We start from the raw sequence: 24,597 nt of genomic DNA on the forward strand, positions 1-24,597 counted from the left end.
ATGGGGCTTCTGGCGGTCTTGCAATCTTATGGGACAATCGAACTATTCAGCTCAACAACGTCCATGCAAATAAGAACTTCATCCAAGCAACATTTCACATCTTAGGGACAAATGTACATGGGCTATTAACCAATGTGTATTTTCCCCAAGAAGCTGTGTATAAAGAAGAAATTTTGAACTCTCTCTCAGCTATCAACTCTGACAGGCGGCATCCTCTATGGATCTCAGGAGGTGATTTTAATATGATAACCAGACTGGAAGAAAAAAGGGGAGGCAGGAACAGGGGAAGTCAGGAAGGGACCCCCCTAAAGGAATTCATTCAGAACAACTGGCTTATTGACATGCCTTTCAATAATGGCATTTTTACCTGGAGCAACAAAAGAGCAAGGTTGCATCAAATAGCCTCCCGTCTGGATAGATTCCTGCTTTCAGACAATGCTATTCACATTGGAGGAGACTTTGCTGCTTCCATCCTGCCGTACTCGGGGTCTGATCATTGGCCAATTTCCCTCCAATGGACTTGTCCTGGCAATAAGTCCCGAAGACCATTCCGTTTTGAGGCATTCTGGTTGTCACATCCAAATTTCAACAACTTAATCCACTCAAAATGGAACAATTTCTCTCCTCCAAATGGATCCAAGATGTTTCAATTTCAGCAGAAGCTCAAACATCTCAAAAGCAAGATCAAACAATGGAATCTCACATCTTTCGGCAATATTTTCCAGGCCAAGCAATCTCTCGATCAAGACATGAAGAGTCTGCAGCAAAGGATTATCACTGAGGGTCTATTTGAGGAAATGGAAGAACAGGAAAAAGCTCTTGAGGTACAAATTTTAGAAAGGGCTAAACAGGAAGAAACACTGTGGAGGCAAAAATCGAGAATAAGATGGCTCAAGGATGGCGAAAAGAACACAAAATTTTTCCATAATACAACTATCCAGCGCAGAATGAACAACACCATAACACACATTCAAAATGAGCAGGGGGCTAGGCTGGAAACACATGAAGCTATTGAAGGCGAACTTATAAATTATTTCAAGCAAGCACATAGAGAGCCCCAGATTGATCGATCGCAAGCCATTGAAAAAATTACTCGAAATATACCTAAAATCATTTCTGAAGAGCAGAACCAGCTTCTTCTCAGGCTTGTAGATCTACAGGAGGTTGAAATGGCAGTACGACAGCTGAAGGCGGGAAAGGCCCCAGGCCCGGATGGATTCACGTCTAACTTTTTTCACAGTTTCTGGGAGTTGATAAAAATAGAAGTGTGGCAGGTAGTTGAGGAATCTAGGACTTTAAGATGGATGTTTCCTGGCATGAATGCCACATTCATCGCCCTTGTCCCCAAGGAGGATCAGCCCAGCACTCCTGACAAGTACAGGCCTATTGCTCTGTGCAATATAATTTACAAGATAGTCTCCAAAGTCATCGCCTCCAGGCTCAAATTATTGCTGCCCCTCATTATTTCGCCGGAGCAATCTGGGTATGTCGAAGGTAGGCAGATTACAGATGGAATCATCCTCACCCATGAAATTATCCATTCTCTAAAGCAATGCAAGAAGCCAGGTATGCTCCTTAAAATAGATCTTTCGAAGGCTTTTGACAGTTTAAGCTGGTTATACATCAAAAAAATTCTAACTGCTTTTGGCTTTGCTCCTCCCTGGGTAAGATGGGTTATGAGTCTCTTATCCTCCTCCTTTTTTTCTGTCCTGATCAATGGTATTCCCTCCTCTCCTTTTCATCCTTCTCGAGGAATAAGGCAGGGAGACCCTCTCTCCCCTTTTCTCTTTGTTATCATGGCAGAGGGTCTGGGTCGTAGCATTAAATCAGCTCAGCAATCTCTGCTCCTCAGAGGTCTATCTCTTCACAACTCTCCAGCTTTCACTCACCAGCAATTTGTAGATGATAACATGCTTTTTGGTCATCCCTCGGTCCAGGAAGCTCGCCAGCTCAAATCCTTACTGTCGGACTTCTCTGTTGCCTCTGGTGCCTCGATCAATAAGTCAAAATCCCAGATCTTCTTTTTTCATACTCCCGCGACTACTCAAGCAGCTATAGCCCGCATCCTTGGATTCTCTATTGTTGTCCTTCCTTCTAAGTATTTAGGAGCTCCTCTGACTGTCTCGGCCCTGAAGCATTCCTCATGGAAGATCCTCCTAGAAAAATTGGAAGCTCGTCTCTCTTCCTGGACCAATAGAACCCTTAATATGGCAAGTCGTCTTGTCCTTATCAAGGCTGTTCTTCACTCCATGCCGCTTTATCTTTTCTCCATTCTCGCGGCTCCCAAATGGGTTCTTAAAGAAATCAGAAATCTCCAAAGGTCCTTTTTTTGGGGTAGCACAGGTCACAATCACAAATGGGCTCTTGTAAAATGGGACACAGTGTGTCTTCCAAAAAATGGTGGAGGTGCTGGATTAAGGGATCCCTCTTATAGAAATAAAGTCATGGGAGCCCGTATCTGGTGGAAGTGGTTGACGACGCCTCTTACCCCATGGGCCTCTCTCTGGACAGCAAAGTATGCAAGCAATTGCCCAACGGAGGAGCTAATTCGCATTTCAGAGGTCAGTGCAGGCTCCCTAATCTGGAACTCAGCCAAGCAGCACAAAAGCCTCATTCAGCAGCATAGTTTTTGGGAAGTCAAGAATGGCAACACTGCAAGATTTTGGGAAGATTCATGGCAGCAGATGCCCAAGTTAAAAGACCTTCTCTCTCATCTGCAGCCTCCAGAGCAGGACATGCAAACTCTTGATAGTGTAAAAAACTTTTGGGCACCTTCCTCTTCTCAAAATCATAGGCAATGGATCAAGGCGGATCAAATTCTAAGACAAGGAACACTACAAGTTCAGCAAACACTTGACTCAAAATTAATGAAAAGAAGAATACAGATCTCCAATGATAAGGACATTCTTAGATGGGGATATGAAGAAAGAGGTACTTTTACTACAAGAGAAGCATACAATATCATTATAAAGGAACAAATGGTGAAAGACCCTCTCTGGAGCAAAGTCTGGGACCCTTCTAACTGGCCAAAAATTTCCACTTTTCTATGGCTCCTATGTCATAACAAGATCCTCACATGGGATAATCTAAGGAAAAGGAACTATCATGGGCCCTCCATATGTCCTATCTGTAGACAAGAGGAGGAATCTGTAAAGCATCTCATGTATTCTTGTCATGTTGCGCGCAAACTCTGGGAAAAAGTTAGTTTCCGGAGCCAAAAGGAAGGCAGAATTCAGGGAGATATCATTGCCACAATTCGAAACTGGGAACGTAATCCCTATCAAAGCAAGATTCTAAACTTCCTATGGAAACTCATTCCAGGCTTTCTCCTGTGGAACCTCTGGAAGGAAAGAAATTGTAGAATCTTCAAGGATCTTTCGGCACCTATGGAGTTACTCTGGGAAATTATCTGCCAAAACATCAAGGAAACCCTCTCTATCCACACTTGGTATAAGGAGGACTTTCCCACTACTCCCCAAGAACAAAGCATCTGGGCGAATTGGAATCTTCTATGGAATCAAGAACACATGGCTAAAGGATCTCTGCCTCAGCTAGGGCGCTCCCCAGATCAGTGGCTCCCCCCGCCCAAGCATACATTCCAACTAAACTTTGACGACGCTTCGAAAGGTAATCCAGGTAATTCGAGCTTTGGAGGGATTTTCAGAGACTGCAAGGGTGCTCCTCTCCTATCTTACCTAGGCTCAAATGGATGGGACACCAACAATTCCGCTGAATTGGAAGGTCTCTGGCAAGGCCTCAATATAGCTCACAACAAGAGTTTCTTTCCGCTCATCATTGAAGGAGATTCTCAGATCATCATAAATATGGTCTCCAAAATCATACAAGGCACTCCCTCAAGTAAGGTGAGCTATAGCTGGAGAATGGCAAGAAGGCTTGAGCTCATTGAATGTTGGATATCCAATCATAGGGCAATCACTCTGAAACACATCCGCAGAGCAGGAAATAAGGTTGCTGACTTACTTGCTAACATTGGTGTGAACTGTGGACTGGATCTTCATATTGGATCTATCTCCAGATTAGCCAATGAATCCCAAATTATGGAATTCGAAAACCTTGTGAAGATTGATTTGAATCAGGAAGAAGAAGAACACCCAGATGCGGGTGACTTAAATGAGATTTAATGAAGTTATTCAAGACTGCCGAGGCGTGGTACTGCCATCTGCTGCACCGCGCAATTACCCATGCCTCCACCTGGTGTCAATTGGCTCGCTCTTGGCTGGATTCGGCTCACTTAAGGCGAGACCGATCCCAAATGAAGTTAGCATTAAAGAATTGTTCAGTCCAGCGCATGGCAAACATTGTTTCAATCATGGTCCTTTCGGCTCTCCTTCCCTATATTTACTTCCCATTCTCGCGCCTCTGCTCACCCCCTATAGCTCTTCTCTGCTGCAATTCAGTTTGTGATTCCTGTGTGTCGCTCTTGGTGGCTCTCGCCGCTGGAACTGCGCCCCCCTTTCTTCAGTCTCAGGCCTGTTTCTCGATTTTCTGTGGAATCCACCTGGTCCTTTATCTATTCCCCACCGGAGTTTCCTGTGCTCCTTCGCCCTCCCTCTGCAGCCTCAACATGGTTCGGCATAGAAAGCATAGTCGTATCGGTGGAAGCCGTGGGGGGCGGGGACGCTCTCAGAGAGCTCAGTCCGCTGACCAAAATCTTGCTCCCTCTTCTTTGCCCGTTTCTCAGTCAGAAGTGCCTCCTCTCAACCCTCCTTGCAGGCCTTTCTCGCATAGCGCGTTTCAGTCCTCCCGCTTCCAGTTCCAAAGCAACCTTAACAGGCCCATTATCTCCGCCCATGTTTCGGTTATCTTTTCTGAAGAAGAAGCGCCACCTCTGGTTACTATCCACCCTCTTGCCGAGCTCTCTCAGGATAATCTTGGCAAAGGGCAAAGCCAAGAGGATGTGCAGAATATGGCAGCTGCAGACAAGCTGAATGAGCGTGGCAAGCAGCATGACAAGGTCGAAAGCCCTGATGATTCTCAGCAGCCAGGTGGTAGCTCGCATGGCAATTTGGTATCGTTGGCCACGGCTGGCTGTTCAAGTGACACTCGTCCCTCGTCAACTCCTCCTAGTGGCAATGATGCTGGTGACATGGCTATAGCTGAAGAAGATTGGTATGGAAACACATGCCCAGTGGTGGAGGAGCCTCCGGACCTGGGAATGGAAATGTAACACTACCTGGCATTTTCGCTTCTTGTTTTCTCATGTTTGGTTCTGGTTCGATGCGCTCAGGCGATTTTTGGCTTGACAGTTCAGATTTCCTCTCGGCAGACTGGAATGTGATCCCTTTTTCTGATAAAGTGGCAGATTGTAGCTCTTATGTGGATTCGGTTAGCTTTCCTTTTTGTGCTAATGATCCTACTAGGATTCGACTTTTTACTTTTGCTTATAGTCCTCCCATTCTTGGGATGGTTCACTGTTGTCTGCTCTCACAAAAAAACACCACAACAACTAACATCAATAAATATGAAAAAAAGAGTGCTAAATATTGTATCCATAACTCAACCCAAAGAACCAAATGAAAAATGCAAAGAAATATCATAGCCGCATGCTCTAACAATCAAATGGAAAATAGCTCGAACATGGATGAAAAAACATCTTTGTACATCAATGTAAAAAGGAGTGACTATGAATAACCTTTAAAAACAAAAATACAACTAAACTCTTCCATATAAACATATACAACCTATAATAAATAATTTTGAGCTTATGGTTTTATAAATAAATAAATAACTTTACCCCTCATAATTGTGTGGAATCTAATGCTTATATTATTGATGCCTCATAATGGTGTGAAATCCAATGCTTATACTATTGAGCTTTAGCTTCTGTCTACTTTTTAATAAGATCGCTTATAATTTTAACAAAATAATATTGAACAAAGACTTGAACCAAGAATGGGGCCTTACATATTAGAAACTGATTTAGTGGTCATTTACCTCTGTATGCTGTCCTGCAAGAAAGAGCCCACTCCCAACTCCCTACGTCTTGCCTAGACGTCCTAGTTCAGAAATTCCAAACTCCCTATTGATGACATGTAATTTTTCTTCATTGTATACTGGTCGAGAGTTGCATATTAGAAACTAAATTAGCGTTGTCATTTGCCTCTGTATGCTGTCCTGCAAGAAAGTTCCCACTCACAAACTCCCTGCGTCTTGCCTAGACGTCCTAGTTAAGAAAATTCCAACTCCTTATCGATGACATGTAATGTTTCTTCATTGTATTCTGATCATTATTGTTTCATTGTATTCTGATAGTATTGTAATTTATTAGTGTACATATGCACATAACATATTCTCTAAAATTTCGTCCATGAACTGGGAGCTTGTATTCTTTACCATTTCATCCAGGATCTGGGGGCTTGTATGTTAAAAAAATGATTTAGTGTTGTCATTTCCCTGTGTATGCCGTCCTCCAAGGAATGTCTACAAGAGAAAAGAGCACATTCCCCAGCGCATTCATGAATCCTCACTGCACCCGTCTTGCCTAGAGTCCTGGGTTAAGGAATTCCCAACTCTGTGTTCTTTATTGTGTTCTGATAGTTACTGTAATTTATACAACATATATTACTCTAGTATCGAACTTGAAGTGAACGAACATGTGAGCGATAACTGGTTATGGTTTAGTTGAAAAAACTTAGCACGTAGTAAACTTCAGTTATAGAAAACCAAGCATAGACAAGCAAATTTGCAAATCGTATGGCATATTTCCCGGACATTTAAACATTCCCGATCATTACAAAGCAAAATAAAAAGAAATACAAGGCAGCACTGAAGCAGTAATAACTGTCAAAACAAGATCTGTGGTTTAACTAATAGTTGTTTAGTAACAGAGATCGAATGGATCACCTGTAACAGGGCGAGAAATAGAATTTTGTGATGTCATTTAACTCCTATCTCGTGGGAAGCAAGAGAAGAAGCTGATACCATCACTGACTTTCTGAATTTTTTAGCCACATTTCACATTGGAATGAAGAATGTGGATAGTTAAAACTCAGTGCCAGGCTCCAATGCCCAAGTCGTGCTTTTAATCAGCTAAAAGGTTTTTAATACTACAAGAACAATAGCAAACAGAAATTTACAGGAGTCCCAAGACATAAAATTGTAGAATAAAGGGCATTACATAGTGTGATAATCGCAACTTAATAAAGGGTTGTATACTGTTTAACGAGACCTGTAAGGGGTAAAACCTCTTTCATGTTTTACAATGATATTTGTGGTGATAGTTGTCCACATCATATTCTTATTCAGAGCTTCTTGCATGACTATAATATTTGTTTGTTCAAGACTTAAAGTGCATGAACAAAGCTTCATGCCCTAAACAGAGTAGAACGAATATCGAATAATGATACTGAAAGAATTAGCCATTATCCATAAGAGACAATTGACACCCTGAAAAAGGGCCATTAAACTTATAGATCTTATTAAAATAACTTCAAATTGCTAGAAAATACAGCGAGAAACATCGCCAAAGGCCTCTTTCACGCTAAATACAGTTATAGAACTGCAGCGGAAATGGGTGTCGTTAAAAATGCATCTATCAAAACAGATTTAAAAATGATAACAAAGATTTGGATTTTACTTAGTACTGTCCACAAAAACGGTATACAAGCAGAGTTTCCAAACTTCTCGATTCTCAAAAGTTAATTTACTGGAAACTATTAGCAAAAACATAGAAATAGAAAAACCCTCAACAACAACCTCTCAATCACACTGAAAAAACCTCAGAAGACAAGCCATTGCTACAACAAATTCCCAAATAAGACAATGAATGAAAATGAAAATTCAGATCATACCTTTTCTTGAGAAAGCAAACCCTAAACATATACAACAGTGTTGAAGTAGCCACTGAAACAAAATATCAGTAAACAAATGAAAAAAGATGAAGACTTGCATTTTGTGATGTTATTTAACTCCAATCTCGTAGGGATCCGAGAGACGAAGCTGATGACATCACAGAATTTGTGAGTTATACAGCCACACTTCTCATTGAAATGGAGATTGTGGATAGTTAAACTCGATGATTACACTGAAGCCTGTGACATATTTATATGGAGAAAGAACCTGGGAGATTAGGGTTTTTCCTTCACAAGAGTTTAGGGTTTCTTGAAATTGCTCGTGTGTTGAAGGCTTTAATTGAAGTTTCGTTAAGAGGTCGTAGGTGTGTGCCATGGGGCATGGGGCATCCTGGGGTAAGAGGGCTTTGTCTAAACCTTTAGCGTTAAGAAAAGGAGAAGGACAATGGGCCAAATCTTTCGATTTTTCATTTAGGTATTAAATATTAAAAGGTATTGAATTTCTAAGATATAATTTTTTTTTAATTTTATATAATATATTAATTTATTTATATTGGATAGTTTTATAGTCATATATCTTATATTGTTTTATAGAAATTAAATTTTTATTATTTATTTAATAATTAAATTAAAATTGTGTATATTTATTTTGAAATAAATATAGTGTAATAAAAAAATATAATATCAAGTAACTACTTTGTTCTACACTAGTTTGTGACCCCGAAACCTAACTTGAATCACCAACATAAACCCCACCCACAAATTCATTAATTTTAAATATTTAATTATATGAATCGTGAGGTTTTACAATATTTTTTATTTAAAATGAATTTATATTGATTTTTTTTAATGTTGTCATATGGATTTGTAAACAATGAAAATTATATCTAAGAATGATAGATAATATTATAGCATTAACTCACCAAATTTATTAGGATTTATTAATTAAAAATTAAATAAATTTATCAAATAAATAAAATCACTAAATAATTAAATATTAAATAAATACATAAAATTAAATGAGGAGGCATATTAACAAATAATAAGTATTTATCGACGTATTTCGAACCAACTAGTGGTTGAAGAAACAGATCCAGCTTAGCATGTTAAATAGTTTGAGCGGAGCCTCCAACGGCTAACTAGACCAACGGCTAGTTTGACTAGTTTGACTCTAGGACCGGGATCAAAATTATTATAGTTTAATTAGTAGGATTAAGGACCAAAAAAAAATATAATATATTTATGAGGGGAATAAAGTTCAAAAATATTATTAAAAATTATAAGCTAATTAAAATATAGAAGGAAATTACCCGGATGCGGGTGTTAACCTTAGCATTTAAGGACATGGCCTTCTGCCCAGCCATCTGGATTGCCAGCCGGCAGGAGGGTGATCATCCGGCCCGCATGAAACACGCCATATTAAGGCTCATGGTAAGTGAATTAATGTTCGCTCAGTCTCGGACGGCGCTGCAATTCAATGCGCGCATGGCCCTTTCGTCCTGGTTCGCGCTCTTCAACATGACGCGCCTTCATTTTCCCGCTGCGGGTTTTGCCTTCGGCCTTTATATCACCATGTGGTCTCAGATGTTCCATCTCGTCCCTCCTGTGGCCTCAGTCGTTTGGCTCTGCAACAATTCGGGCTTCCATAGCATCCCTGCTCCGCCGGTTCTTCTCCGTCTCAGCTGTTTTCTCAGTTTCCCTGGTGCTTCCCCAATGCCTCGCAGTCGAGGTATTCCGCGAAGGGGTGGTCGCTCTGGTATCAGAGTAAGCCCCTCGCCTTCAGAGCCCCGGCAGCTAACTCCAATTGCATTGGCTCAGCCCTCTTCTCCGCAGTCTGACCAGGAGAGAGCCAACCCAAACAGCTCATACCAGTCTTCCAGTTTTGTCTTCCAGAGTCGGATTAATAAACCGACGGTCACTGTGAATTTTTCTGTGTTTATCTCTGAGGAGGAAACCCACCATCCCAGCTCGACCCCTCCGGCTTCCCCCAGTTCTCAGAATGAAGGCGTTCTGCTCGGAGATATGACGGGACTGGTTTATCACCCGGACTTCATCAACGAGGGAGCCCCTGCTTCGAATGTTCCTCAGCAACCCGCTCAGGCCATGGAAGAAGACAAAGTCAGAGAACCAGCTCATTTCCCTTCTGGAAATTTACACCTGGTAACGGATTCGGCTGGAGAACCGCTGATGGACGAAGAAGGCTATGTCACATGGGTAGCCTCTCCAAGTCCGGTGAAGGAAGAAAGGCAGGCCTCTCCAAGTCAAGCCGACTGATTCGACTCCGGGTGCCTGTTATGTTTTTTGACTCTGTGTCTATGGTTTTACAGTTTAAGTCTCGGGTCTGTTTTGTCTTAGGCTTCAGATGGTTATAGCAACACTAGAAAATTCAGACTTCTTTTTCTGTTATACAGTCAGTCTTGATAGATATCAATGTATTTTTGAAACTACTGAAGGATGGGCGTATCATAGTCCGGATATTTTTTGTCAGGATGTCAGGGATAGCAATCAATATCTCAAGATCTGCATTGTTCATCCTGTGAACAGCACCTACTGTAAAATCCCTGAGTTTTTGCTAAAGGACTGGCCTCGGCCTCCTGTGCGGCTCTGATCTTTGTACATATCTTTTTACTTTTTTAATAGAATAGCATTTACCGAGAAAAAAAAAATATAGAAGGAAATTTAGTTGAATAAAGGACCTTAAAAGCCTAAGTAATATATAAATTAATCTTATTAAAAATTATAAATTAATTAATAAATAAATGGAAAAATAAATAAAATCAACAAGAGGATAGGTTACTTAGAAAAATTAGTTAAAAAATCTAAGCTAAAATAAAAATTAATAATAAAACTAATAAATAAAACTAAAATAAAAATAAATAAAGTAAAAATAAAAATAAATAAATAAAAAGTAAATAAATCAGTTAAACAATAATAAATAATTTAGGGAAGCGCTTGAGATTGAAAAAAGGCCATGCAATCTCAATAGAGAGGATGGCTGAAAATCAGTAGGTGTTGGGTCCCAGCACTCTCTTCCTAGTTGGTTTTCCGCCTTCCTCTTTAGGTTTTTTTTTTTTTTTTTTACTTTACTATTTTTTTTTATTGAGTTCTTTTTGGTTAATTTTACTTATTTGTTATTTATGTATTTACTAATTATTATTACTAACTAATTTAGTTTAACTAATTTATATTTATTTAATATTTATTCATTGATTTATTTATTTATTTTCTTGACTTTTTATCTTTTTTCTAACTAACCTAAACTCCTTTTGATCTTCTATATAACTATCTTTCCTTTTAATTATTAATTTTTAATAATATTTTTAAATAAGATTAATTTATAGGCTTTTAATTTAGAATTTAAAGTCCTTTATTTATTATTATTTTATTTTTATCTTTATTGTTAATTTTATTTTATTTATTATTGTTTAACTGATTTATTTACTTTTTATTTATTTATTTTTATTTTTACTTTATTTTTATTTATTTATTTTTATTTTTATTTTATTTATTAGTTTTATTATTAATTTCTATTTTAGCTTAGATTTTTTAACTAATTTTTCTAACTAACCTATCCTCCTGTTGATTTTATTTATTTTTCCATTTATTTATTAATTAATTTATAATTTTTAATAAGATTAATTTATATATTATTTAGGCTTTTAAGGTCCTTTATTCAACTAAATTTCCTTCTATATTTTAATTAGCTTATAATTTTTAATAATATTTTTGAACTTTATTCCCCTCATAAATATATTATATATATTTTTTTGGTCATTAATCCTACTAATTAAACTATTATAATAATTTTGATCCTGGTCCTAGAGTCAAACTAGTCGTTGCTCTAGTTAGCCGTTGGAGGCTCCGCTCAAACTATTTAGCATGCTAAGCTGGATCTGTTTCTTCAACTTGTCCTGACGATGAACCACACTAGTTGATTCCAAATGCGTCGACAAATGGTTTTCCATGTGATTTTCGGCGAAGAATCTCTCTCTAACTTGATATGGATCACAAAAGCCTGAACTCTATTAAATAATAAGTAATTAAAATTAATAAATTAATTTTAATTAATCAGACAAATTAGATTAGTAGTTAAAAATATTAATAAAAGTAATTAATCAAATTATTAAAAAAAATTAATTTTACATTAAAGAAATAAACATAACAATTAAATCAACAAACAAAAAATTAATTAATTAATCAAACTAACAAGTGAATAATACAATAAACTAATAAACATATTAATAAAGAATAATTAATAAAATTAATTAATTAATCAATTCTTTTAATTAATTAATCAATTCTCTTAATTAATTAAGAAATCAATTAAACCAACTATCTAAAATAAAATTAATAAACATAGTAAGTAAATAATAAAATCAATTAAGTTATAAACCTATTAATTAGTTAATTTAAAAATAAATTAATAATTAATTTAATTAATTAATTAAATGAAAATTTAGTCGACCTATTTGATTACATCTTTTCTTTAATATCCTATATTGTAACCTAAATCTAGCTCTTGGATTATCATTAAGATCTGAAGAATATCTATCGACGCACTCCCTGATAATGGACTCACTTGGTAGTCCAAAACGTTGGGTTCACAAAAACTCTATAACATGTCATTCCTCCTCTATCTAAAAAATATAATTATTTTTTTTTTATTACAAACTAATTTTTTTTAATGATTAATTTATAGTATAATTTTTATATATGAAAAATTATTTCTAATTTTAAATAATAAGGTAAATGTAACTTAATATTAAAGTTAATTTGTATTTTTTATTTTAAAATTTAGTTGCTCCAACTTAATGTGAAAAGATATTGTAAAGTTATGTTATGTAAATATTTTGACCAATAAAAATAAATCTAAAATACAATTAATAAAATTAATAATTGTAATTATTATTTAAAACATTTTGGTTGGGTCAAATTTCATAAAATTAATAATTATAATGATCAATTATTAATAATTAAATCAGCCTAGATCCATCTTAATTTTGGATCTACCAAGGAATCTCTCTTGAGGTGCAAATTTCTTTTAAAGTGAAAAGAGATTTGATCCCTATTAACACTTAGTAGATCCAAAGTTAAGATGAATCTAGGTTGGTATTTATTAATTTTTTAATATAAGTATTTATTAGTATTGTTGTTATTGACACTCTAGAGCCATTATAGAAGAAATGTTATTATGTTATATAAACATTTTAGCTTGGTCAAATTATATATATATATATATATATACATTTTGAATAACATAATAAATAAATAGAATATTAATTACAAATTGGTCAAATAACATAAAATTAAAAATAAAATAAAATAATTAGTAACTATTGTTAATTATTAATAATTGAATCAACTTAGATCAATCTTAACTCCAATTCTATTGAGCATCAAGAGGGATCAAAGCTCTAATGGTACAAATATTTCCTCAAGTTTTGCACTTGAAAAAGAGGTTTGCACCTTGAGAAATTTGATCTCTTGGCGCTTGATAGATTCAATGTTAAGATGGACCTAGATTGGTTTTCTAATATAATGTTGGCATAGTCTAACTTATAGACAAAATGACCTTTTTTCACGACATTTTTTTCTGGTTAGTTTTAACCAAAATCCAGCAAAGATTTTTAAAAACTTGAGTTTAATTTCTTTAATCTATAGAATTTGAGTGCCCCAAGAGATTTTTCAGGGTATTGAATCTATTTATGCAATCGAAAATGCATTTTAAACAACAACAAAAACGCATTCTTTCTTGAAATTGTTTTATCGGATTACGCTGAAACACTTTATTTCGTCTATAAGTTAGACTACACTTATAATGTTATCTAATTCTCTGTGATAACATCTCCTCCATATTGAGCTATAAAATGTCTTACTACTCTTGATGCAATTAAAAAATTCCACATGAACTTAGTGAAATATTAAAAAAAATTAATGAGATTGCAAATCCTAATCATAAAAATTAGGCAATCCAAGGGTTGTTTGGAAATTGAGAGTCAATTGAGTAGGTATTTGTGACCATTTTCAATGGATTTAAAGGTGGTTTAAAAGAAAATTGGATTGCCAAATTCTCATGAAGCTAAATTGGAAAAGGATACATTGTTGGCTTATTATTCTACTACTTATAAAAGCTTATAATTAATTTTAATTAACTACTAAACACTTCAATATTGGATTAGTAGGGTTGGTATTTGTAACAAGTTTCAATGTATTTGAAGGTGATTTCAATTAAAATTGGATCACCAAATTATGATGAAGCAATTGGAAAAGGGATACATCATTGATTTATTATCCTATTGTTTATAAAAACTTATAATTTGTTTTAGTTAGCTACTAAAAATTCCAATAATGAACTTAAGATTAAACAAACATAAGTAATAAACAACATAATTAAATATAAATAAAGTAGATTACTCAAACATAATAAATTGGGTCCTCTAGTCTTTGGGGGTTAGCTTCTAGCGAGTATTAGTAGGCTCAATAGTTGTGATGATCAAAACCAATGTGCATTGACATTTTGGATGTCTTTTCTGTAGGTTTTTAACCATATACAATTAATCATTGCAAACATATTCTTAAGACAAACAAAAAAGTTGCAAGGGCACACATACACATTAACACAAATATTTCAACCTGAAAACCCAAATCGAGAAAACCAATAATATTTTTTAGAATATACGTCTTTATAGTGTTACAATACAATATGTATATCCCACGACATCCATAAACCACCAATCCATTTCCCCTATAATAGAATACAACCATAGTTCCTTAACTTGAATTACAAAACCATGGGCTAAACCACCACCCACCATATAATTGAAAACCATGTGCTAAAAACCACCAAAAATGGACATAAAAGGCCACACACAAAAAAAATTGTGGGTTGCACAGGGTGTGGGAGTGCCCCTATGATCCCCCTGTTACACCCAACATAATGTGCAACACATGGCGTTAGTCATGCAACGAATATAACACATACCTAATTTTTTCCCGCTTGTTATTTTCTTTGCATACGAAGGGTTGTAAGAGTACATGATTAATAATCCAAGGCAGTAATGCCCATTGTTTCTCTACACCAACAGAACTTCTCAATGCTCTCATATGTTGTAATGAATCTACAATATTATTTAAATTGCTCGCTTTTACCAATAACACCTTCTTGTCTTTAATCATACCTCTCACAAAGTGTCATTGAACATCAATATGCTTTACCTTAAAATTGTAAGTTGGGGTCTTCGCTAGGAAGATTTCATTTTGACTATCACAATATATTCTTATAGGCAGTTGTACCAACTCAATACTTTGAACACAGTCTCTATAACCATACTACTTCCTTGCTTGCATGAGAGAATTCCATGTATTCAACTTTTGTAGTTAAGAGCGCCACTATAAATTATCTCTTGTGCATCTAACCAATTGCTCCTCCAAATAGGTTAGACACATACCCATTTGTAGATATTCTTCAATCCAGATCTCCAGCCCAGTTTGCATCAACAAAGCCATATATGTCCAACACTCTGTCCAATCATGGTCTTCCTTGATAGCACAATTCATAACTAGTAGTGCCACCTTGCAAATACCTAAACACTCTCTTTATTAATGTCAAATGTTCCTTCCCTTATTTTGATATATATGTCCTCAATACCCCCATTACATGTCCAATGTCCAGTTTAGCACAAACCATTACATACATCAAACATCCAACCACATTGATGTTGGGCATGGGATCCCATGCACCAGGTTTTAGGGCTTAAAGCCTAAGTTTTGGTCAAAGATGGTGTAGAACTCCACGAAGTACGGGCACGAAGCGCGAAGTGTACAATCGAGTCATAGGGTTGTCCGCCCTAAAATATTGTAATTCAATGTAAAGATGTGTCAGCCTACCGGACCATGGAACTGTATAAATAGAGCGAAGCTCTAACTGTAAAGATAACTTAGTAGAGAATAGATAGAAGAGCGAAGGCATTGTTAGAGCATAGAGTGGAATCTGAAATGTACTGGGTTGTAGTGGTAGGAAGAGGCTCTACAGCTGAGTGCACAGAGGCTTAGTAGAGTCTGCAGTTGAGTGCGTAGGGCAGAGTCGAGTCTGTACTTGGAATTGGAAACTAATAGAGAGAAGTTTATTATGTGCATCTATTCTTGAATCTGTATTTTGATGTTATGCATTTCTTTTACTCTGTTGTTTACTACGTGCACTTGATGAATACTTTTATAAATGCTTCTATGTGAATCTAATCTAAGTAATCGGCTAACAGAGACTAATTAAGGAAGAATTAGGTAAATAAAACGGGTCGCGTTGCGGCTAGAGTTGCGCGAAGACAGTATCACAAGGCGTAGGGTGCCTGCAGGTGCGCGTAGCGCAATAAGTGCGAAGGTTGGACCGCATTCCAATCACCTCATATTAGACATCCCCAGGGTGCGAAACCTGGTTCTAGCACCCTCCCATACTACTTTGGGTGAGACCTCAGTTCGCGCTCCACGGACTGTTGCCGAAAGGGCCAGTAGTACTGGGATTTGCTTGGCTAAATCACTTCCGAACCTGGGTTAGGCCCCACTAAACCAACAAATGGTTCTGTTGTCGAGACCGGGATCTGCCTAAGGGATGTCTGATGTCGTGCCATTGGAACCCAACAAAGAAGGAAATTGAAGAGCGGTTGGATAAGAAGATTCACGAGTTCACGGTGCAGGAAAACAGAAATCGCGGGTATCTAATGAACAGTGGTTGGATCGTTACTTGTACACTAAAATCCACGAGATTTTCTTTGCATATTTTCCATTGGAGCTGTATGAGTGGATCGCAAAGTTAGCAAACAACCAAGGGAGGTGTAGGCTCGACAAACCACTGGTGTGGACTCCAGAACTAGTGCGCAGACTAGAAGCCTCAGAGGATAAGATAGTGCGAGTTGTGGACCACTGGCTCAACCGAATAATAGGAGGATTTATCACTGAGTTAACAGTGGACACGACTGTCAGTTATAGCGAGGCAGAGCGACATTTTCTCAAGGGACCGCGAGGTAAGTATATTAAATATTTGAATACCTGGATTAATATGTTGTTATGTGAAAAGCAGGTTATGCGAGTAAATTAATGTTTTGGACTATGCGAAGTGGAAAGAACTACAGAAGCGGAAGTAACGAAGAATTAGAAAACAGTCCCTTAATTTCACCCTCATGGGAGAGCGAGGACGAGCTCGCAAAGGTTTCTCTGAGAAGCGCGGTCAGTTTTATAAGGCAGCGGATTCCGCAGTTACCACCTCCACCCACTTCACCTCCCTCACCTCCATCTCCACCCACTCCACCTCCACCACCTCCACGGTTTAGTATGGTGAGCGCAATCGAAATTACCAGTATTTAGAGGGGTAGGGAATGAGGATCCAGACCAATTTTGGTTTGTGGTAAGAGCGGTATGGGAAGCACAAGGTGTCGCGGACGACAATATTAAGAAAGCTACATTCGTAAGCACGCTACAGGATCACACATTAACGTGGTACATCAAGCACTCTAACGATCACCCAAACGTAGGTATCGCAAAGATCCTAAACACACTGAACAGGGAATTTAGTAGACCAAAGTTGGAAACATAATCAATCATTGGGTTTAAAGAGATCGTGATGCTCCCAGGCGAGACTCCTTGGGATCTAGATCAACGGCTGAAGAGTACGATCCGCGAGGCCAATATGACGTTGACAGATGCACAACACCGCGCATGGTTTGTAGCATCTCTGACACCACACTTGAGGATGGCGTTGTCACAGCAGAAACTTTCTACCCAGGCCGAAGCGTTGGAGATGGCGATGAGATTACATAAGACCCCGATACAGGACCCTGGGTTAGGAGTTCAACAAATCCACACACAACTACAGAATCTATGTTTGGAAATGCAAAGCTTGAAGCAAGATAGGGCACCGCGGCCAGAGGCGTGAGAGGAGGTATAATGCATAAAATACAAAGGCCAGGGCCATGACAAGGATCATTGTCCAGTGTTCGCGAACTACTTGGCAAGATGAGTGGTAATGCCGCTGAGACCGGAGGTGTAGACAGGGCTGAGTGCGGCACCCACTTTATGGTCTGCAGAAATATACACAGACACCCCAGCAATTGTTTTGTAATTTATACAAGTCGGTAGGCCACGATGAGCGCACTTGCCGCAATTATGAGCTAATCATGGATCGGACCCCCGCTTATAGGATGCAGACCGAAACGCGAGCCCTCGACCTAGATGTGGGGATGGCGCACACTGGATTTCAGGGGCGAGGTCGGGGATGAGGTGGAATGGGACTAAGAAGGGGTCGCGGACAGTTAATTTGTTACAATTGCGGAGGACCGAGGCACTATGCCCGCGATTGTACCAACCCGACGAGGACATCATGTTTGTATTGTGCTCAGTTTGATCATGAAACAATAGACTGTCCTATGTTGATCATAAAGATCCATGAAAAAGGGGTATTCCAACCTTCCCCAACTCAGAATATACAAATGATGAGGTCTGAGCCGCGTGAAGAAGTCCCGAATGTAAACATGATGCTAAAAGCAGTATGACCATGGGAGAAGATACGGGGAAACAGCCAAAGGAAAGTACATGGGTTCACAAGGCTCCTGCGAAGGAACCCGAGTTTGACTTAGAACGCTCAAAGGAGACATTCATGGAAACTAAGAAGAGCTTCGCGGAGGCCTCCACTTCGGGTAGTAAGGATCAACCAAAGCCAGGAATGGATCCTTCAATGCTCACTACCTTTCTGGAGACATGCATGAAACTATTGCGCGAAAACAAGGCGGTTAAAGGACTTCAGGAGCTAATCACCAGGTGCGCGGGGTCAAGAGAACTGCGTGTAGTCAGGAAATTGTGGAAGCATGCATTCCGCATTGGAAGGGAAATGAGGTTGACTGCGTAGATTAGGGAATATGAGATGGATCAGGTGATCTTAGATCTGGGTTCGGACGCAAATGAATACTTGAAGTAAACATGGGAACACATGGGCAGGCCTGCATTACAGTGGTCCCCTATTCAATTACAAATGGCAAACCAACAGAAGATTTTTCCCATGGGGAGGTTGCAAGGGGTAATAGTTGATATTGAAGGCACGAGCGCGTAGGCGGATTTTGAAGTAATAGAGATTTTTGATGACAACAATCCCTATCCCGTGTTGTTAGGAATAGACTGGGCCACCAATATGAACGGAGTCATCAATCTGAAGAAGCGCAAAATGATCTTCGAGAAAAAGTCACTACGCGTAGTAGTCCCACTGGACCCAACCGAAGGAGCGTGCTACATTGAACCAGTGCACGACGATGATCTCGATTGTATTTACAGATAACAGTACGAGACCAGGATTGGGTGAATCCGACTACAGATGGGAGGATCTCATGGGAGCGCGAAATCTCCTGCACTTCGGATTCGGATGAGGAAGTAGAGTGATGGTAGAATTGGTTGCACAAAGTGACAACGCTGAATTGCAACATGATGATTAGATCACTGCATTGCGTGACAACAAAGGCAAGAGAGATGCAGATTTGAAAGCGTAGTACCGGAATAGTGGCGGTTCGATGCGGTGAAATGGGCACTGCGCGCAACACCCGCACGATGGTGGGGTACACATCAAGGAAACTTTGAGGATTGGCACGGATGTAGAAGGATGATGCGCATACGCTTTAGGAAACCGCAACTACAGCTGGAAGACAAATACAATGGATGAGATGACCCACGCACGCACCTCACGAAATGGACCAAGGTCTACGAGGAAGAACCACAGCCCGAATGGGTACACTTATTCTACCATACCTTGGATGTAATACCCATGAACTGGTATACTGAGACAGAACTCCGACATGGTACGAGCAAATGGGATGTCTTGCGCGAGGGATTTTTGTTAACATTCACATTTGAAGACCGATGGTCGGATACTGTTGACGATGCGCTGCAAGCAGTAAAAGCTGCCATCTTCAAAATACCACAGGAGCCATTGGAAATGCTGCAACCAGTATGGGCAACCCAGTTAAGCAGTGCTCTAGAATGTTATAACGTGTAGGTGGAGGAGGATGATGACGACCCCCGAAATATTGATATTCCAGAAACCGAAGGCTGTTGCGAGGTTTAAGGACCATCAATTGAGGATCCCGACATCACCGCGCCGCTAAAAACAAAGCAGGTAAACATTGGCATAGAAGCGGAGCCGAAGTATGTGACGCTTGGGGACTATTGGGATGATGCTATGGTAGATAAGGTCGCTGAGTTACTCCGCGAATACCAAGACTTGTTCTTGACCAAAATCACGAACTTAAAAGGGATCATTGGCGACTTAGGGATGATGAAGATCACTCTGAAACTGGACGCGAAGCCAGTTAAGCAGCGGCCTTACCGCTTGAACCCAAAGTATAAAAAAAAGTTCGCGACGAATTAGATAAATGCTCGCAGCTAGAATTATTGAACCAGTGGAAGAATTCGATTGGGTGAGTCCTATGGTAGTGCAGGAGAAAAAACAGAAAGGCGAAATAAGAATATGCGTGGACCTCAGGAAGCTCAACGACGCCTGTGTTCACGATCCATTCCTGACACCATTCATAGATGAAGTATTGGAGAATGTTGGCAGTCAGGAAGCTTACTCATTTATAGATGGCTTCTCAGGGTACCATCAAATTAAGATCGCACTGGAAGATAGGAGCAAAACAACCTTTGCAACAGAAAGGGTCTACTCTCAATACATCGTTATGCCCTTTGGACTGAAGAACGCGTCAGCAATATTCTCGCGCATAGTGGTAGCGGCGTTCAAAGAATACATCCACAAGTTCTTGGAGGTCTATCTGGATGATTGGATTGTCTTTGGATTAGTTAAGCACCATGTAGCGAGCTTATGGTTGATGCTAGATACTTGTCGCCGACACCAGATTGCGTTGAACCTTAAAAAGTGCACCTTCCTCGTTCCCTTTGGCAACCTGCTAGGCCATGTGGTCTGCAAACAAGGCCTAATGGTGGACCCTGTGAAGATTGCTGTTATTCTAAATCTAGAAGCACCACGCAGTGTCAAACAGTTATGCGCTACTTTGGGGCACACTGGCTACTATAGGAAGTTTATCAAGAGTTATGCCCAAATAACCGCGCTGATGGAAAAGCTATTGAAAAAAGATGTGACATATTGCTGGAATGATGATTGCATGAAGAGTTTGGATGTCCTAAAGGGGAAACTGGCCTCTGCGCCAATTTTGGTCTTCCCGAAATGGGACGTAGAATTTCATGTACATGTTGATGCGTCGTGTATCGCGTTGGGAGTCATACTCACACAAGAGGGCACGGAGGGTGTGGATCACCTGATCGCATTTGTGAGTCGAATATTTTCCAAGGCAAAAAAGAACTACTCTACCACCGAACACGAGTGGTTGGCAATGATGTACGCGCTCTAGAAATACTGGCATTATTTACTTGGAGGACATTTCAAGATGTATACTGACCATTCCACTTTGAAATACTTGGTGAACAATCCTGTGTTGGGGGAGCGCATATGCAGGTGGCTCTTACTATTTCAAGAATATGATTTTGAGGTCATAGTCAAGCCGGGACACTTAAACGCAGGACCAGACCACTTGTCACGAATTGAGACAGGCGAGGAACCAACAAATTTGGAGGGACTACCTGATGCATAACTCTTTGCAGTACGCGTCGCGGACGAACACTTCGAAGATATAATCCATTTTCTAACAACAGGGACTGCGCTAAAGGAGTACTTAATCCAACAGAAGAAGGAATTGGTGGTGCGGGCGGCAAACTTTTTTGTCATCGCGGGGCACCTCTACAAGATGGGCAACGATGAGATATTGCGAAGATACGTACCTAAATTTGAGCAAGGTAAGCACATGGGGGTGCTACAGGGGGACACTATGCAGGACGCGTGACTGCACAAAAGATTCTTCGCACAGGGTTATGGTGGGCGACCCTGCACTAGGATTCAAAAGCGCATTGTAAGGCTTGCGATATATGTCAAAGGATGGGAAAACCATCACAAAGGGACGGAATGCCACTAAATTCCCTAATAACACTACAACCATTTGAGAAATGGGCAATTGACTTTTTGGGCCCAATCAAACCCCAAGGAAAGACGGGTGTGTGCTACATCATCACTATGACGGAGTACCTAATACGATGGACGGAAGCACAACCGGTTAAGGACTGCATGGCTGCCACGACTGCAAAGTTTTTGTTCGAGAACGTGTTGACATGATTTGGCTACCCGAAAATCTTAATGAGCGATCGCAGAACACATTTCTTGAATGAAACCATCAGTGTGCTCACAGAAGAGTTCCAAGTTTATCACCAGAAAAGTACACCATACCACCCACAGGATAATGGAAGAGTAGAAGCATTCAATAAAATACTGGACATTGTGTTGACCAAAATATGTAATGCGCACCGAGATGACTGGGACCTGCGCATACCCACTATGTTATGGGCGTACAGGACAACGTGTAATAAATTGACAGGACAGACACCGTTCCAGTTGGTCTATGGTACGGAAGCAGTCATGCCAATGGAATACATCGTACCTAGTCTGCGAATAGCAACACTCACAGGCATGACGGACCACGAAGCTCTGGAAGAAAGGCTCGTGCAATTAGAAGAACTCGAGGAAGAACGATTTCTAGCCAGATTTCACCAGCAGGTACAAAAGAAGCGTGAGAAAGCCTGGCACGACCGCCATATCAAGTTGCGCACCTTCAAGGTAAACGATTTAGTGTTGTTGTATGACAACAAGTTCGAAAAATTTCTCGGAAAATTCAGAATGCACTAGTTGGGACCATATGTGGTAAAATAGGTCACAGATAGAGGCTCGGTCCAGCTAGTCAAACTTAATGGAGAACCCTTCCCAGGAAAATTAAACAATAGTCACCTGAAGCCCTACACGGGTGGGCCGATTATCTGACTAACCAACCAAAGCACAGTCTTCGCGACCCGAGGAGCCGGACAGGGGTGCGGGACTATAAACACAAGCACTAGAAACTGGTACCAAAGAAGAGACTCGAGTCAGACGCAGATGATTCAAAAGCAGAAATAGAACAAATACAGCAGACAATAGAACAATGCATTGCAGACCTTTGCGTAGCACAGGCACAGTTGGAGGGGCTCCGCGCAAAGATCACCGCACCAGCAAAGTGACTTGGGATGAGTCATAATGATTGTGTTGGGGACCTGTTGGGCATGGGATCCCCCGCAATAGGTTTTAGGGCTTAAAGCCCAAGTTTTGGTCAAAGATCGTGTAGAACTCCGCGAAGTACAGCCGCGGAGCATGAAGTGTACAATCGAGTCATAGGGTTGTCCGCCCTAAAATATTGTAATTTAATGTAAAGATGTGTTGGCCTAACCATGGTCCGCGGACCATTAGATTGTATAAATAGAGCGAGGCTCTAAGTGTAAATATAACTTGGTAGGGAATAGATAGAAGAGCGAAGGCATGGTTAGAGCATAGAGTGGAATTTGAAGTGTATTGGTTCGTAGTGGTAGGAAGAGGCTCTAAGTTGAGTGCACGGACCCCTGCAGCTGAGTGCGTGGGGTGGAGTCGGGTTTGTAATTGGAATTGGAAACTAATAAAGAGAAGTTTATTATGTGCATCTATTCTTGAATCTGTATTTTGATGTTATGCATTTCTTTTACTCTGTTATTTACTGCGCACACTTGATGAATACTCGTATAAATGCTTATGTGTGAATCTAATCTAAGTAATTAGCTAATGGAGACTAATTAAGGAAGACTTAGGTAAATAAAATGGGTCGCGCTATGACTAGAGCTGCGCGAGGACAACATCATAGGGCGCAGGGTGCTTGCAGGTCCGCATAGTGCAGAAGTGCGAAGGTTGGACCGTGTTCCAATCACCTCATATCAAACATCCCCAGGGTGCGGAAACATGGTTCTAGCACCCTCCCGTACTACTTCGGGTGAGACCTCAGTCCGCCCTCCGCGGACTGTTGTCGAAAGGGCCAGTAGTACCAGGATTTGCTTGGTTAAATCACTTCCGAACGTAGGTCAAGCCCCACTAAGACAACAATTGACATATAGAACACAAGGCATATCATCTTCCTCTTCTTGTGTCTTAGGAAAATTATCTACAAATAATTTTACACCTACAAGAATAGGGACCATTGTTGATTTACATTCATGCATATTAAACCTCTACAATATTGTCTCGACATACTTCCTCTAATTTAACTAGAGTTTCATGTTTTCCTGATCTCTTTTAATTTCCATGCCCAAAATAAAATTTGTAAAACCAATATCCTACCTGTCAAAGTTAATGGACAACTAATTTTTCACTTCTTGCATGATTTCCCTATCATTCCCAATCAGCAACATATTATCCACATGTAAGACCAAATAAATAAAATGATCACCAACTAATTTAAAATACACATGCTAATTTTCTTCACTCCTTGTGAAGTCAAATCCCAATATATACGTATCAAATTTTCAATAACACATTATTGGTAATTGATTTAACCCATATAGGAACTTTTTTAGCCTACACACCAACTCTTTATTTCTCTTTACTACCAGCCTTTTGGTTGCTTCACATGGACTTCTTCTCTCAGATCCCCATCTAAAAATGTTGTCTTCATGTCCATTTGTTCTACTTCAAAATCAAAAGCAACAACAACAAATAAAATAAATATAATAGAAGTTAGCTTGGAAACATGAGAAAATATATCATCAAAGTCAATTCCCTCTGCCCAGGAATAACCTTCTACTACTAACCAAGTTTTGTATTTTTCCACTTTGCCTTCTACATTCAACTTCTTTTTAAACA

The 24,597-nt window shown here is 39.4% G+C and overlaps 1 protein-coding gene and 2 non-coding genes across 3 annotated transcripts; 1 reads left to right on the top strand and 2 right to left on the bottom strand.

Moving 5' to 3' along the window:
* Positions 1 to 341: 341 nt before the first annotated feature.
* Positions 342 to 4,142, top strand: LOC149195056 (uncharacterized). Its single transcript, XM_089407880.1, has one exon. It carries the CDS (start codon positions 342 to 344, stop codon positions 4,140 to 4,142), a length of 3,801 nt encoding a protein of 1,266 aa, XP_089264006.1.
* Positions 4,143 to 6,884: 2,742 nt separating this feature from the next.
* LOC149195057 (small nucleolar RNA snoR97) lies at positions 6,885 to 6,989 on the bottom strand. The gene has a single exon (XR_016255508.1). It is a non-coding gene; the product is annotated as a small nucleolar RNA snoR97 (small nucleolar RNA).
* Positions 6,990 to 7,907: 918 nt separating this feature from the next.
* LOC149195058 (small nucleolar RNA snoR97) lies at positions 7,908 to 8,013 on the bottom strand. The gene has a single exon (XR_016255474.1). It is a non-coding gene; the product is annotated as a small nucleolar RNA snoR97 (small nucleolar RNA).
* Positions 8,014 to 24,597: the final 16,584 nt, after the last annotated feature.

Source organism: Pinus tabuliformis, chromosome 2_2, assembly GCF_031772625.1.
Source record: "Pinus tabuliformis cultivar Carrire ecotype Pingquan chromosome 2_2, CPIR1, whole genome shotgun sequence".
Taxonomy (NCBI): domain Eukaryota; kingdom Viridiplantae; phylum Streptophyta; class Pinopsida; order Pinales; family Pinaceae; genus Pinus; species Pinus tabuliformis.